This window comes from Epinephelus moara, chromosome 20 (assembly GCF_006386435.1).
Source record: "Epinephelus moara isolate mb chromosome 20, YSFRI_EMoa_1.0, whole genome shotgun sequence".
Lineage (NCBI taxonomy): Eukaryota > Metazoa > Chordata > Actinopteri > Perciformes > Serranidae > Epinephelus > Epinephelus moara.
The window spans coordinates 45,875,217-45,892,611 of record NC_065525.1 but is presented as its reverse complement, the minus strand read 5'-3'; the positions used below and the strand labels follow the sequence as shown (position 1 = coordinate 45,892,611).

At 41.4% G+C, this 17,395-nt stretch overlaps 2 protein-coding genes across 3 annotated transcripts in view; one reads left to right on the top strand and one right to left on the bottom strand.

Moving 5' to 3' along the window:
- LOC126408012 (nuclear receptor-interacting protein 3-like) overlaps positions 1–6,712 on the bottom strand; it is a 10,953-nt gene extending 4,241 nt beyond the window's left edge. The window contains exons 1-7 of the mRNA XM_050073362.1: positions 4,594–6,712; positions 1,855–2,217; positions 1,223–1,399; positions 934–1,016; positions 712–851; positions 577–629; positions 256–344 (exon numbers count right to left, since the gene is read on the bottom strand). Coding sequence (XP_049929319.1) covers positions 256–344; positions 577–629; positions 712–851; positions 934–1,016; positions 1,223–1,399; positions 1,855–2,046 — 734 coding nt within the window. The 5' untranslated portion in view covers positions 2,047–2,217; positions 4,594–6,712. The remainder of the gene's footprint in view (positions 1–255; positions 345–576; positions 630–711; positions 852–933; positions 1,017–1,222; positions 1,400–1,854; positions 2,218–4,593) is intronic.
- On the top strand, positions 4,442–15,169 carry znf143b (zinc finger protein 143b). Of its 2 annotated transcripts, none has more exons than XM_050073361.1 (15): positions 4,442–4,569; positions 6,723–6,838; positions 7,051–7,239; positions 7,389–7,469; positions 8,179–8,375; positions 8,690–8,758; positions 8,851–8,967; positions 9,106–9,181; positions 10,089–10,214; positions 11,026–11,205; positions 11,356–11,583; positions 12,393–12,541; positions 12,882–13,034; positions 13,375–13,503; positions 14,795–15,169. In XM_050073361.1, the coding sequence occupies exons 2-15, from the start codon at positions 6,733–6,735 to the stop codon at positions 14,876–14,878; spliced, it is 1,884 nt and encodes a 627-aa protein (XP_049929318.1). In that variant the 5' UTR covers positions 4,442–4,569; positions 6,723–6,732; the 3' UTR covers positions 14,879–15,169. The 2 variants fall into 2 exon arrangements, with proteins under 2 accessions (XP_049929318.1, XP_049929317.1); XM_050073360.1 differs by having other exon boundaries at positions 4,447–4,569; positions 11,356–11,631.
- Positions 15,170–17,395: the final 2,226 nt, after the last annotated feature.

Genomic DNA, 17,395 nt, shown 5'->3' with positions numbered 1-17,395 from the left:
GACTGATAAAGATCAGAGTATCTCACCTCTCATTAACAGACGGATAAAGATCGGAGTATCTCACCTCTCATTAAACAGACCGATAAAGATCAGAGTATCTCAAATCTCATTAACGGTCTGATAAAGATCAGAGTATCTCACCTCTCATTAACAGACCGATAAAGATCGGAGTATCTCAAATCTCATTAACAGTCTGATAAAGATCAGAGTATCTCACCTCTCATTAATAGACCGATAAAGATCGGAGTATCTCACCTCTCATTAAATGTCTTTTTGACAAACTGTAGTTGTTCTCTGACCGTCGTCCCAAACACCAACATCTGCCTCTCCGTGTCGATCACACTCTGCAACAACAAAACAAAAGACATGTAGTCAACATGTAGGAGATGACACAGCGTTTCCTCTGGAAGCATCTTGTTCAGTTATTTACTCGTCTGGTGGTGAGAACGGTGACGTCATTTTGTCTGTTAGTTTATTAACTCTCATCCTCGTATCTGAGTTCACAATGATCTTTAACTGTTCCTGCTGTGACTGGGTGAATGATGAATGAATGAGTCTGAGCAGTGGAGGATTTACCTTCAGTGACTTTAATGTCTTGTTTCCCAGAGACATCAGAGGTTTGTTACTTTCTGCAAAGACACATGATCAATGTCTGTAAATCACCAGCATCAAACTGTCTTATTTTCAATGGTTTTAATTCTTCTTCCTCACCGACTACAGCGAAGGAGCTCGTTATTCTGAGCTGGCCCAGAGTCAGACTGAGCTCCCTGATGTGTCCGTCCATACAAAGTTTCCTCTGAAATGGGAAACCATCTGTTTCCTCTTTGTTCTCCTCCACCAGATCCTTCAAACTTTGAGACAAACACAAAATGACTCTCTGAACACATAAAGTGACCTGATGTTAATAAAACAGACGGATAACAAACGCCTCACCCTAATCTCTGCACAGTCTCTGACGACATCAGGTTCAGTCTGCAGCCCGTGTCAATCAGCAGCTTCACCTTCTGTCCCAAACACTGCACACATCAAATATTAAAATTATAAAAACACCACAGCAACACAGTTTGTGCTAAAACTCTGATCACTTCTTGGCGCTCTGACTGAAGACGTGTACAGATATAAAACATAAATGACTGATTACAGTTCTGATGAAGTCATAACAATGTCATCTATTTTAAAAGTAATCGAAATATTTGTTTTATGTGCTTATTCACTGAGTCACCTTGCAGGGCACATAGATGAAATCTTCCTCCTCCTCTTCCTCCTCATCCTGATGTGAATTAAACTGGGAACATGTCAGGAGCAGTGCTCCGCTGTTCGGTGTGACTCCGCACAGGTTCATCCGTCCTCGGGTCAGTTTGGCCTCCAGCAGGCGCTTCTGCAGGATGTGATGAGGCTGCTGTGACATCACAACAAATACAGTTAGAAAATGTGACCACGTGTTCATACTGAGTGATATCTTAAAATACATTGTTTTTTTATTATTATTTTTCATTATGATAAATAGAAATAGTAAAAAAAAGAAATAGTTAGAGGTATAAAATAATAATATAAATAATGATGATGATGGTGATGATGAAGATAAACACATGTATCCTGACCCCCTGTTTGTTTAACTGTAGTATAACAGAACGCACAGTAGGCCTGTAATAATAATAATAATAATGATAATGATGATGATGATGATGGTGATGATGAAGATAAACACATGTATCCTGACCCCCTGTTTGTTTAACTGTAGTATAACAGAACACACAGTAGGCCTGCAATGATAATAATAATAATGATGATGATGATGATGATGATGATGATGGTGGTGATGGTGATGATGAAGATAAACACATGTGTCCTGACCCCCTGTTTGGACGTGCCGAGCTTCTTGAGTCCGTCCAGAGGAAGCAGGTCAGCTGAGTCTTTATGGAGGAACTGGATCGCCTGTTTGAGTCTCCTCTGCTGCCTCAGAGCTGCAGGGTCCAGGACCACCGGCTCCCCCCGGGGCTCCGTCCGGTTCTCCCCCCGGGGCTCGGTCCGCAGCCCGGTCAGCATGTCGGTGAGTCAGACCTGATCCTGGAGACACGGCCGAGTCTGTACCGAGGAGTCCCCGATGATGATGATGATGATGATGATGATGAGTTAGTGAAGAAGAGGAGACGCCCCCGTCAGGATCAGTGCAGGTAGTCAAGTCACACAGGTGACTGTACAACTTCCGGTCTAAACCTTCAAAATAAAGCTCAGATTTAAAAAACAACATGGCAAATAAAAATGAAACTAATGTCGTGCACTGCTCTGTGTGAAATACGATTTTTTTTTTAAAAAAAGAAGAGAAACATTTAAATCAGTCAGATCACTGCAGTCAGCACTGAGACAATAAACGTTAAGATGATCATTTACATGTAAATAAATGACTTTATGAGAATTTTAATTTAATTGTCTCTACGCTGTTTAATTAATATACAAATCCTGTCAGCAGAAGTTTAAGAAGTATCACATACACCTGTTATAATCCTTGTTTCTGTGGGATTATAAATTCAAACTATAAAAATAAAGTTGGCTGTTGAATGAGAGCTTTTATTTTGACAGCATCATCCGGTCCGTGTTTGGGTCTCGTGCGTGGTCTCGTGTCAGCTTCAAGGTGGGACTACTACGTCACTTTATTGAATCGTGACTCCGTTAGAAAAAAAATAATGTTGTGTAAGTGTAAAAAATAACTTTAGTGTAGTCTATGATTTGGTTTATTGTAAATAACTGTAAACAGGTTTAATGACACACACACACACACACACACACACACACACACACACAGATGTTTGACAGAGAAATGATGAGAAACAAGTCACCATCACACAGTGTCATTATAATTACAGACATAGATTTATTATCCCCAGAAAAAAAATCTAAATGTATAAACTCATTTCCTCTTAATGTTCTTATCATGAGCAGGTACAGCTACAGATATGCAGTGAAGGTAACATGTGGCTGTGATTGGTTTGTTTCCACTCGGCTCAGTTTACAGCACAATATTATTTATTTACAGAATTATTGTTCCAGCACAAAATGACTCATTGATCTTGATGTTTTAATGCACGTCCTGACTGAAGGATTGTTATTGGCACGATGATACAATAATGAGTTTCAACAACTGATGGGAGACTTAACACTGTGGTTCTCAACCAGGGGCCCGGGGTCCCCCAGCGGTCCATGAGAAAGCTCCACGGGGTCAGTTTATTTGGCCTCATGTCGAAGTCGTCAATAATCAGTGCTTGGTCGGCGACTTCCAGCATCAGACACCGATGGGAAAAGCCGTCCTGATGATTCACAGCCGGTCGCTGTTATCATGTAACTGCATCTGTTAACTTTCAGTCTGTGAAACCATTCACATGTCAAACATTATGCTTCTTAGAGATTTATAGCTGTATTCAACTTTATTCTACTTTTTATGTCTTTAAAACACAAAGCTCCAGATTGTAATGTATCTCAGCTCTGAAGCTTTGTTCACTTCACCTCCAGCTCTGACTGTTTTATATTGAAGCTTCTAGATTTTTCAGCTCTGCAGTCATTTGAGTTTTCACATCTTTCAGGCAGTTTGTTTCATATTTCTGAGTTTCAGCAACGCTTTTAGATTCATTTCAGATTCCAGCATCCACATGCAAATTTAACACTTAAACAATTAAAGTTTATGTCATTATCAGTTTAGTTTATTCCCTCCTGTTTCTGAATATATTTTATAAAGGATGTATGTTGAAGTTTTGGATCTATAAGTTCAAGTCTAGATTTGGATGAAGATCAGTGGTGTGGTGGTGGCTGATGAGGTGGCTGATGAGGTGGCTGATGAGGTGGGTAGATTTTGTGTGTGAGCTTCACTGCATTGCCTATAGTCCCCATTTGTTCTTGTGTAGATTGTGTGTCGTTTGTTCATTTGTAGATGCTGAGTGTATATTGTAGTGTGATGGCTTCACTGCATTGCCCGCACTCCTATTTATTCATGTGTGTATATTTTGTGTAGTTTGTCCATGTGTGTGATTATTCTGTGTGTAGTTTATTTATGTGTGATTATTCTGTGTGTAGATGCTGTGTGTAGTTTGTCGTGTGATGGCTTCACTGCATTGCCCACACTCCCTCTGTTTTTACCCACAGCACCTTGTTTTCAACATGGAGGCTGAAAAACCTCCGCACACAAATCTGTTTATGTAGCTGAAGAACAGCTCTAACACGTCCTGAGTCACTCTGACGCGTCTCACACACACTCTCGATTTACTGTCGTTTGACTCTGAACCTTAAATATTTATTTCTTTTAACGCCGCGGCGCATTTTCAGCCGAAAGCCCGACACAATACGAAAACCGACGCGGAATGGCGTCTGCTAGGGGCCCGGGAGTCTGAATAACAGCAAACACGCAGTGTGGACTGACCAATCAGAGCGGGAGCTGGGATCCCTTCAACCAATCAGCGTGTCTGAATCCGGAGTAGGCGGGCGGAGGGTTATTGGGTCATACATGTTCCTGGTGTGCGGAGCGTTTCCTGCACTGGTGCATGGTGGTCGAACAGGAGGAATTGTTGGAAATTTTCAGAGGTTAGTATATAAATTGGTTTTTACCCAGTATGCATTATTCCCACAGCCATGTCCTCCCGGAGCGAGGGAGCGACAGGCTGCGGCTCGGACCCAGAACAGGGACGGAAACACGGTGAAAGATGAAATAAATGAGACATCCACCGAGTCAGAACGATATGTTATCATTAATTAGCTCGTTGTTGTGTCCGAACTGCGGCGCTTCTTTTAGCAGCTCTGTTGGAGCTTCATGGAGACAGTTAGCTAACCCTGCAGCTGTCACACACTGAGCTCACACTTCATTCATTAACTTATTATCACCGTTTCATCACCAACGAGACAACCTGCTGAAATACAGTTTGATAATAAACCGGTAAAAAAGACGTGACAGCTCCGGTCTGCGTAGTTAGCAGTGCTGTTAGCATGGAGGCTAACTAGCCTTCAGTCCGCTATGACACCCGGTTTGAAAGCTGCTGTCAGAGAGCTAACAGCACCGTTAGCCTTCACAGCAGCAGAGCCGCCTCATCACACTGAGACACAACGTTTCATTACACAGGGACTAATGTGGCGAGTCATTGTTGTGCTAACAGCGCAGCTAACGTTAGCTAGCCTCCAGATGCTACATTCAAAATAACAAGCGCCAAAGAACAGCAGCTGACAGAAGAAATAAACAGGTGGAATGTAACTGAGTACTTTTACTCTGGTACTGTAACTAAGTACACAGTTAAGGTACCTGTGTGTTACCTGAGTATTTTCTATAATCATGCCACTTAACACTTATATTATTTCACTGCATCTCATAGTTTAATACAGTGATTTCTACTCCTCCACATTTCTCTGACAGGTTGAGTTAATCTACAGAATAAAGGGATAGTTTTGATTTTAAAGGTGGGGTTGTACGAGGCACTGCACCTGTTATTAATATTACCTAGATTCACAAGTTGGCAGTTATCTGGAATGTACTGGAATTTCTCAACTGTGAGATCAATAAAGGTGTATCTTATCTTATCTTATCTTATCTTATCTTATCTTACTGTCTACATTTGCTTATCTACAATATTTGTTTGAAGAAAGATATTTGCACGTCCACCTGTCTCAGGTGCAGGTGTGTTGGAAAATATCACCTGAGTCTCTGAACAGAAAATCCCTCAGACTGCTCAGCTTCATTAACGTTTGGTCCTCCTGGAGCTTTGTCACGAGCTGAACACTCTTGATGAAGCTTCACAGCTTATAAGTGTCATATGAAGAGGTAAACAAGGACCTGCTTTGGAGTCAGTAGAGCTCCAGGGCCCCAAAACTCTGAGGTGTAATGTGTATGTTTATTTATTTATTTTCAGGAGCATCACTCATTAATCAACATCACTGTAAATGTATCAGTGTTAGTGTCATTTTAAACTGTCTCTCAGCCAGATGTTACATCAGCTATCAAACAATAATTAAACACACAACATGTAAAAATTAGGGAACATTTTATTGGTTAGTCCACCAACATGTATACAGCCCCTTTCATACAAGAAATGCAGCACAAAGTGCTTTGCAATGACGGCAGTATAAGCACTGAGTGCTTCACGTGAAAACAGACATAATGAACATAAAAGAGACTTTAAAAAATCACAGAATTATAAACTATAAATCAGAAAATCAAGTAAGATGCAACCTTTTAAAAGTTGCAGCAGCATGAAGCATAAAAAGAAAAGTATATGCAACATTTAAACAGCTTATTAGTGAAGATTCAACAGTTTGAGTCTGTAGATGTTTATCTGTGAGTGTGTGTGAAAAGTTACTTCATATTGTCAGATTTTTGTCGTTGAACTTTTCATGAATGTGAATAGTTCTAGTTCACCTAAATTATTGTGACAATATGTTCATGACTTGTCAGATAAACACCGTAAATATATGATATGCTGATATGTGATGAGCCAATATATAACAATTTATTTGACTGATTACCGACATAATATTAATTAATAGTAATTAATAAAAATAGTCATATTCATTCATTGTGTACATTAAGAAAAAAGCATGTTGGCCAATTCTGATGGCGCGTGTGTGTCTGTGTCCTCTGTGTGTTGTCCTGACCAGTGGACACCAGTGTAAGTCCTGTGTGTCCTCCGTGTGTTGTCCTGACCAGTGGACACCAGTATAAGTCCTGTGTGTCCTCCGTGTGTCCCCTGCAGCAGCTGAAGCATGCTCTTGGCCCAGATCAACCGGGACTCGCAGGGAATGGCAGAGTTTCACGATGCAGACGGGCAGCCGGTCACTCTCTGTCTGACAGAGGCCGTGACTGTGGCAGGTGAGCGTCCTTCATCAAACTCATCATCGTTGAAACACAGGACCAGAACGCAGGCTGATACAACTGGACAGTTTTTTTTATTTCATAGTTTTCAGATGATCACTCAGCTGATTGTACACGAGTATATCTTCAGGTGAACAGCCTCAGATTAAAGTTTCCGTTCTCCTGAATCTGACAGTTGAAGTATTGTCTCTGTTGAATAATGTTTCTAGATGGAGATCAGATGGAGAGCATGGACACAGTGAGCCTGCAGGCCGTTACTCTTGCAGATGGATCCACCGCGTACATCCAACACGACTCCAAAGCTTCATTCTCAGACGGACAGATCATGGACGGTCAGGTGATCCAGCTGGAGGACGGCTCTGCTGCCTACGTCCAACATGTGTCCATGCCCAAAGGAGGTAAAACCAAAGATCTGAAGGCAGTCAGTCATGTGTGTTTCATCTGGATGACATAATCTCGTCTCACTCCTGTGTACACGCTGTAAAGATATCAGCAGACTCCAGATAAACAGAGGTCACTGTTGTTGTTGTTGTTGTTGTTGTCGTAGGAGGAGACAGTTTACAGCTTGAAGACGGACAAGCAGTTCAGCTAGAAGATGGAACAACAGCCTTCATTCACACTCCCAAAGGTAAAACACGTTAACACCTACGAGCCTGATCTTCTCAGAGACTTTTAAGCTCCTGTCATCTCTTTTTTCAGGTATCTCACACAGTGTCAGAGTGTCGCCTATAAAAAAATCAAATTCAGTCAAACCAGTTATCAGATACTGAAACTAATGTGTATGTCTTCAGTTGGTTATGTTGAGGTCATTCTGCAACTCGTTTGTGACGGAGTGTAACCTGCTTTTAAACGTCATCAGTTAAAGAGACACCTTCAACAGGTAGACCTGTTGTTACGGAGACACAGATCCCTGCTGGGCTGGGCTGTCGGCCCAAACCAAACCAAACCAAACCAAACCAAACCAAACCAGGCCAAGACTGTTGAAAAGGAGTATTTGTGGACTTTGGGATGAGTTTCTGAACATATCTCACACTTTACTTTGAACACAACACACACCTGTGTTCAGCTCAGATCTGTTTGGTCTCAGACTAACGCCAGAATCCAACGTTGAACTCAACCAATAAAGATGCTCAACGATTGTCTGCTCGAACTAACAAACAGACCCAGAAATGTTTAAGATGTTAATAACTCCTCTATAGCTCAGTCAGTTCAGGGTAAGTTTGAGAGCGCTCTCATGTCGGAATCTGTCCGTCCTTCCTGGACAAACAGCCATCGTCATGTTCACACTGCACCTGAGCCCAGTTTCTGTCTCTACGTGAAATTGTGTTTGTGTGCAGATACGTACGACCAGAGTGGCCTGCAGGAGGTGCAGCTGGAGGACGGCAGCACTGCCTACATCCAGCACACGGTGCACATGCCCCAGTCCAACACCATCCTGGCCATCCAGGCCGACGGCACCATCGCAGACCTGCAGGCCGAGGCCACAGCCATCGACCCCGAGACCATCAGCGTGCTGGAACAGTACACCACCAAGGTAAAATACTGCAGTGTGGAAAACTTCAGGTGTGACACAGAATCACGGTCAAAGCTGGAAACTCTGTTTTTACTTATTTCTCAGGGTAAAGTCTCGATTTACTCGTGTTCAGTTTTTAATATTTAGAGAGTTGCCAGAAAAGCACGTTGGCTCACACACTGCAAAATCTGACCTGATGAAGTAGAACATCCTGGTATTTCTGGCATACTGCTACAGACCTGTGTGTGTCCTCTCTCCTGACATCTCTCCTGGGTGTGAATGTTTATTCCTCTGATAGTATCGGCTTCAACATGAGGTGTGTTGTCTCCCGTCAGGTGGAGAATATAGAAAACCCTCTGGGGTCCTTCGGCAGAGTGGAAGCAGACAACGGCGTCCACATGCGGGTGAGAGGATCTTTTCTATAGTATCTTCTCCATGATGTTTTTTACTCCTCCGTTCAGGTTTAACAGTGAAGTCTGTTTCCTGTTGGTCTCAGATTGTGTTACAGGGTCAAGACAACAGGCCGGGCAGAGGCTCAAACGTAGGAGAGAAGTCTTTCCGCTGTGAATATGAAGGCTGTGGAAAACTCTACACCACTGCCCACCATCTGAAGGTAAGTGTGTGTGTGTGTGTGTGTGTGTGTGTGTGTGTGATTGTTTAAAGACAGTGATCCTTCACATCGTCGTCCTGTGATGTTGTTAGTTTGTTTTTCAGCCTCTCTGCTTCACACTGTGGTTTGTGTGTCCTGCAGGTACACGAACGCTCCCACACTGGAGACAAACCGTACGTCTGTGACTATCCCGGCTGTGTGAAAAAGTTTGCAACAGGTAGCTGTGGAGACTTAAAGGGACAGTTTTAGTGCTTTGAAGTGGGGATGGATGACGTACTTATCCAGAGTCAGTGTGTCACAGACAGCAGGTTTCAGCTGGTGCACACCCAGTTTGCAAAAGCAGGCTGGAGTGATGTCACAGAAGCTCAGTGACGTCCTGCTGAGGACGTGTGCAGCAACAATATGTATTTTAGCCACCTAAAAAAAATCCATATCAGTTTAAGTGTGTGTTATATTTATAATATTTTCAGTGTTTCACCTTAAAGTCAGTCAGTGCGTTCTGACAGGGAAGTCCTTCACGGCTTCAGTTCCCCATCTGTGCTCTCGTCACAGCACTCAGGAGCTGCTGGTCTACAGCTGCCTCCATCAGTTAGTTAGTCTGTGACTTTGGTATTTTAAAGGGTTTAGTTTAGATTCTCCAAAATCACACAACAACACAAACAAACTAAGTGATGGAGGCAGCAGCAGCTCCTGAGTTCACTGATGTTAAATCACTGTTTTTATCTGTGGAGTCTGGCTGAAGAGAGCGTTATAACAGCTTTGGTTACCCGTCAGAAATCATACCTCATATGACCCCACTGCAAAAAGTCCAAACTACCTCTTCAAATTCTGTGTCACTGAGCTGTCTCGTTAACTATAAAGACATTTCATATGTGTTTTAAGAAGAATTAACTGTCATGGTCATGCCAGTTTGGCCAGATTACACAACTCAGAGTAGAAAGAGATCCAGCTGACATCAGGACATTTTGGCAGATTACTTTATTGACTGAACACCTCAATGAAAACACTGTAATTACAACAGTGATGTTTTTGACAAACAAAATTGAGCCCAGGTGCTACAACAGATGGTTACACTGAACTGAAGGTGTTTAACTGAATGTAAATGATTTGATTCTGATCTTTAGGGTACGGACTGAAGAGTCACTCACGAACACACACGGGGGAGAAGCCGTACAGATGTCAAGAGCTGAACTGCTGCAAGTCCTTCAAAACCTCCGGAGACCTTCAGAAGCACACGAGGACTCACACAGGTACACAACAAGACCAAGGACCAGTTTGACTTTGTTCTTCTATCCATCTGAGGAGGTGTGTAGATGTCTGTTATATGTCTGGCTCAGGGTTTATCTGCTGTTTGCTGGTGCAGAGAGCTGAAGTGAAAACTGCTGTCTGACCTTGAGGCTGTTTATTTTTTTAAATACAGAAATGAGTACAGCTGAAATGATGAAATGATGAATGATGAAACTACGAGGTCAGAGTCACTAACCGCAGGTTTCTGAAACAACACAGACTGCAGGGCAGAATTTGTCTCCAGGTTTTATTAGATGAGTGTGAGGAGCTGAGTTTCCCCACAAAGCCACCAAAGTGCTGGAGGAGTTTTCAGCCACATGTTCATCATGAGAAATAAAACTCTGAGCTGCTGTTTGTTTTTGAATAACTGCAGTTTTAATCTCAGTGCGATGAGAAGAAAATATCAACAGACCCAAACAATAAGGAAATATGGAGATGTAAACTGGAATGATGATTAACTCTTAAAGGGACAGTTCAGCCCAAAAAAACAAAAATACATATTTCTCCTCTAACCTGTGGTTCTGTTCATCAGTCAGATAGTTTCAGTGTGAGCTGCAGAGTGTTGGAAATATTGGCTGTAGAGATGTCTCTTCTCTCTGATGTAATGGAACGAGGTCAAACCAAGTTTGTGGTGCTCAAAGTGCCAAAAAAGTTCAGCAACTCACACCAAAAGTATCTGGACTGATAAACAGCACTACAGGTAAGAGGAAAGGTATTTTTGGTTTTGGATTGAACTGTTCCTTTAACCTATGACATCCCACGTCTTGTCTGCAGGAGAGAAGCCCTTTAAATGCCCAGTTGAAGGCTGCGGCAGGTCGTTTACCACCTCCAACATCCGCAAAGTTCACATCCGAACACACACCGGGGAGCGGCCGTACTACTGCTCTGAGCCAAGCTGTGGACGGTCCTTCGCCAGCGCCACCAACTATAAGAACCATATGAGGATACACACTGGTGAGTCCTTTTCCTTTACACTCCCTGTTCATACAAACTAACGAGTCCTCAGCCTGTAGTTTGGTGTCATTCTGCAGTTGTTGTATAAATACTCTTCGTGACCTCTAACATTTAAAATGAAATTCAAACCTGCTGCTGTTTCTCCTCCAGGAGAGAAACCGTACGTGTGCACAGTGCCTGGCTGTGAAAAGCGCTTCACAGAGTACTCCAGCCTTTACAAACACCATGTGGTTCATACGCCCTGCAAACCTTACAACTGCAACCACTGTGGGAAAACCTACAAGCAGATCTCAACGCTTGCCATGCACAAACGCACAGCGCACAACGACACAGAGCCCATCGAGGAGGAGCAGGAGGCCTACTTCGAACCCCCAACAGGTCGATGGAGACATAATGATACAGAGATAAAATCTGTCTCTGTTAGAGGTCTGTGAGATCAATAAAGTTAGATCAAACTGAATGCAGAGAACAGTTTATGGACAGAATAGAAACGGCAACAGTTTTAGTTTTTGTTTCAAAAAAACATTTTCCGGTTGCAACTTTGTGGAAGAATTTATTTCCTTTTTTGTCGTAAATGAAAATAAACTAATGATATTTAAGGTTCACACCGTTGATAGAGTGAAACAAGTCATCTGAATACTTTACTTTGTGCTGTGGGGAATAATAACAGGCAGTTTACATTGTTTTCCTACATTTTATAGAACAAATGATTCAACAAGATCATAACTGTCAGATTAATCCGTTGTGAAAATAAATGTTAGAATTGATAGAAAATTAATCAGCAACAGACAAATACCAACCTGATCCAGCTTCTCCTGTGTGACTGATGCCTAAGTTTGTCATAAATGATTCATAAATGATTTCATACTGAGTATCTTTGGATTTTGGACTGATTGTCAGATAAAACTGAAGCTACTTTGAGTGGGAAATTAAAACTTTTTCCAGTTTGAATTTATTTATTTCTAACAATGAAAAAAGAAATGTTAAATTCCACCGTCTGTGTCTGTGGCTGATTACAAACAGGAAGCCATAAAGAAACACTAGAATATAAATGAGTAAAGTTAAAATGAGAAGGTCTAAAATGAGTAGCCTTGCCAAAAATGTGATAACATACAGGAAATACAAAATAAAATATAAATGACATCATCTCAAACAGTGACAAACAAAATCTTTCTGTCTCCGTTCAGATGCCATCGACGACCCAAACGTCAGCTACACGGCAGCGGTGGTCGAGGCAGAAGACTCGGGCTCAGAGCAGGTTCCTGTGGAGAGCTCAGACATGATTGGTCAGCAGCACGTTGCCTTGGTAACGCAGGAGGACGGAACACAGCAGCAGGTAACAGAACGCAGTGACATCCTGTGTAAATATCCTTCTAAAGCGCCTACAGTCGTCCTCAGTGGTCACAGTGTCAGTATGTGACACAACACTGACGTCTCATCATGAGCACACTAAGCTGACTCCAGACTGCAGCCCTCCTCTCACTGTGTTGGATAGTTAGTGTCTGACATGTATCCTGGTGTTGAAACAGTAAAGGACTGGAGGCAGGATGATGATGATGATGATGAAGATGAAGCTGATGATGAAGATATGTAGAGGAGAAGGTGTTCAAACAGAACCTGGTCGTGTTGTTCAGCAGCAGATTAAACTCTCCTCTCTGTGTTGTGTCTCACATCAGGTCAGTATCTCTGAAGCAGACTTACAAGCTATGGGTGGCACTATCACCATGGTAACCCAAGAAGGAACAACCATAACCATCCCCGCCCACGAACTGGCAACGCAAGGTGCTCACTCGGTTACCATGGTAACAACAGACGGCTCAGATGAACAGGTAAACACTGACTGAGGTTTGTGTGATGGCTCCATGCTTTTTCATACAGAGGGCCGTCGAGCTTCGTCACGTGAAGGGTTAATGCACAGCTGCTGAGTCGACTGTTGTCAGACAGTTTAATGTGTCACAGTGATGTCATCAACCTTTGACTCAACATGTTACCAAGGAGACAAACAGCCACTCAACAACAGCCTGTTTCAGTTTGCTCATCTTTCACCTCACTGAGGTCCACAGCCGACTCTCTGCTGCACCTCCATGACGCCACCAGGTGGTGTCACACCGACTGATTTGAGACCAAAGCTGTTGATTGACTGGTGCACCGTGTCTCTGTCTCCCTCAGGTGGCCATCATGGCGCCCGACATGGCCACGTTCCAAACCGTGGAGGAGGCCGGCTACAGCCAGGAGCAGGACAGCATTCATCCTGTCACGTTACTGGCCACCTCCAACGGCACTCACATCGCTGTGCAGGTCAGTAGACACACGCCACAGGGGGGAGGAGTCTCAGTCTGAGAGTTTGATTTGTTCACTTCACAGAAGAAGAAGAAGAAGAAGAAGAAGAAGAAGAAGAAGAAGAAGAAGAAGAAGAAGAAGAAGAGTGGATACACCTGCTGCGAAATGAATTATTGGAAAACAAGTTCACCGACAGACAACAGTTGAATTTAGAGATTTCAGTTAAAGGTTTTGTTTTGATCCGACAGAGTTCACTGCACGTCTGTTCATCAGTTTAGTTTTAGCTGAAAACTTCACTCACTGACAGGAGCTTGATGTGATGTGACAGCAGTGACTCGTGTTAGTATCATGTATTAGTTTCAGTCGGAAGGGAGTACCCCATAACATTTCGCCATCTTGAGAATACCTCCGCCAGCGAGGGACATACAGCACTACCAGGGAAAAGCCCCGCCTTCTGCGTTTTCGTTGAGAGCCAGGCCAGCGCTGCGTGACTGAGAAGTCGAAGGAGAGGATCAAGAGGCGCTTCACTACAACCCCGGCACTACTGCAGCATAACACAGTCCCACTCTTTAAGCATAATGCAGGATCACGGGAGACGGAATCCTCGTCGCCAAGAAAGCACAAAAGGGAATCACACAGCAGCTACCGTAGTTGCAATACACGTTTGAAACAGTGAGGCGCTAGAGTGCGCTATCTGTTTGAATGCAGTATATGATTTCAACGCTAGATGGGAGGAGTTCCTACACACTGTGGCTTTAAGTCAGAGGCAGACAGAAGAAATCTGAAATCATGAACAGAAACTAAAACACACTTCTAGTTAGGTCAAAAAAACACTCCTGTCATATTAATAAACACATTTTCACAAATACGTGTGTCAGGGTCTAGATAAATATATTTATATATCTATAAAGTGAGCGGTGTCCTGAAACCATCACCGTTATTTCTTTTAGAGGAAATGTTTTATCTTTTAAGACTCTGCAGAGTAAAAATATAAAACCTTTATATTTAGAAGAAGACTGTGTTTAAACTGCTGCTTCTTCTTTCCTTGTTCTTTTCTGATGTGTGTTTAATTATTCTCCCTTAAAATCATTTAACAGTTTAGCCAGAGCTCATCACCTTTTTGGCACCTTTTCATAACAAACCAACTCACTGAGCAGTTTCAAAGGTTTAAATGTTTGTGAAAGGCGCCTGAATGCAGCATGACGACCTGAAGTCTCTCCAGGTGTCAGAGTGAATCGGGAGCACTGATTGGTTCTCAGTCTGTCAGTCAGCGTTTGTATTAACCTGACTGTGTTCCTTCTGTCTGCAGCTCAGCGACCAGCCGTCGTTGGAGGAAGCCATCAGAATAGCATCACGAATACAACAGGGAGAGTCCCCAGGTCTGGATGATTGATGCATTAATTATGGACAATGATTTAGCTTCAGAACATCTCGTTTGGACTTTATCATCGACAGAAATCACGAGTCTTCCTCCATCTTTACTTTTTTTTTTTTCCACAAAAGAAGAAGTGAGCTTTTATGTGTACATAGGATTTTGATAACTGGAGCTCTGCTTTGCTATTTTATCCCTCGACCCTGAGACGGGAGGGGGGGGGTGCTTTCTAATGTTTATGGTGCACAGTGCACAGTGCAGTGTACAGCTAATGCTATTTCTAATAAAAAAAACAAGTGTGTGATTAACTGACTGATGGAGTGTGAATCCCTGTTAGACACACAACATCAACACAAGTACACCACACACAGAACAGAAATGTTCTACATATGGATTCAGAATGAAGTTTACTCTGCAGGATGGACGGTCTCACACAGCAGTGATCCCTCCTCATCATCACCTACGACCCACTCTCTGTGTGTGGAGGTGGATTTGTCTGAACTCATCTCAGCGTCTCACAGAAGTAAAATTAGCCATAAAAACATACAGTCAGTAAAAACATGAACCACCAGATAAAGGACCATAAAATAAAAACACGTAGTGACAGACAGGTGAGTCTGTAGGTCAGTGTCTATTTTATGAGTCATGTTTTGTTTGTACAAACTTCATCTGTAAAGTAGTTCAACTCAGATTAATGCAGTAAAGTACAAGTGGAGTTCAAGTATACAGTTACATAAAAGTGAAAGATACTTGAGTAAATGTACTTGGATACTTTCCACCATTGTTTGAGCTTTGTAACCACTGAGAACAGATTTATGAGGGACTGTTCTTTATTTATCGGATGATGAGGGCTGGCTCAGGTCCTTGAGCCTCCCTGAGTGACTGGAGGAAGATCCTTGAGCCTCCCTGAGTGACTGGAGGAAGATCCTTGAGCCTCCCTCCACCATAAATGAGTTAATAGATTTTTAAAACTAAAAGTTGAGGATGAAATCCTGGAGTTAAAAAAGCCTTTTCTTTCTTGTCTTGTCATTAATGGTGGTCAGTTCATGTCAGCAGTTTATTTATTTTTATACAAATTTTACATGATTTATAGGATGAAATCATTTTGATGAATTATCACTATTGTCTCACATGATGTGTTCGAGGACCGTCAGATATTCGAAAATCCAGCAATGATTTCTGTTTCTACAGTTTCTGGCCGTGATGATGATGATGATGATGTCATCTTGGTCATTTAAAAAAAAAAAAAAAAACATTTCAGCTGTAGAATAAACAAAATGCAACCACTTTAATTTTATAATTAATTTACATGTTTAATTTTTACTTATTTAACGTACTTATTATGTATTATTTATTTACTTATTCTAATTTTTACAAAATACACTTTAGTATTTTGTAAAACTTTAACACTCATGCCTTCTAAACTGCATGTTTTGTTTAAATTGTTGGTTTAACAACACAAATTACAACCACTTTAATTTCATGTGATTAATTAATTAATTTATTTATTTTCTTATTTTATTTACTTGCTATTTATTACTTATTATTACTTACTTATTTTAATTTTTACAAAATACACCTTAATTTTGTATTTTGTAACATTTTAATGTTTTCGCCTTCCAAACTGAATGTTTTCTTTAAAATAACGGTTAAAAAAAAAATGCCCTGAAAATTCTGTATAATTACTTTATGTTTTTAATTTTTACAAATATGTAATTACCTTATTTTTATTACTTATTTACTTGTTTTAATTTCACAAAATACACTTAATTTTGTATTTTGTAAAAATTTTAATATTTTCTTGCTTCCAAACTGACTGTATGCAAACTGTATTTTGAAAGACAACAATGCATGTAACAGGCTGAACTTGACATGGCTACATCAATGCAGAGCCTACGCAGTAGCAATCTGGAAATAAATATAAAAAAAAAAAAAAATTAAAAAAAGGATTTTTTTTTTCTTCCTTTAATACTACAATTCAATACAATTTAATACTACAATTCAATACAATTTAATACTACAATTCAATACAATTTAATACTACAATTCAATACAATTTAATACTACAATTCTACAATGTAAATTGCAGAATCTGCCTTGAGAGATTAGTGCAGCAGTAGGTACAGTATGGCATCGATTTGACGTAGAGGTATAAATCCCGCATTATGCTACACCACCGGACTTCCTCCTTTATTCCCGTCACAGTTTCTACGGCCTCTAGGGGTCACTGCCAAACAATCAACATAAATTTGGTTCATAACAATCTGCTTCTACAAACGACCTATGGGGGTTTTATTTTGTGGGAGGACGGGCTCAATAGTTTAGTAAAGTAGTAAAAAATACTTTGAGCAAGCAGAAATGATGACACAACACTAGGGCTGGAGTAAAGAAAATAAACTGTATGGCGTTAGTACATCGTCCAGAAGAGAGTCTGGAACAGTGCGTCTGTTGATGCCTGCTGCCTGTATATATATATGTATACACATATACATGTGTGTGTGTGTGTATATATATATATATATATATATATATATATAT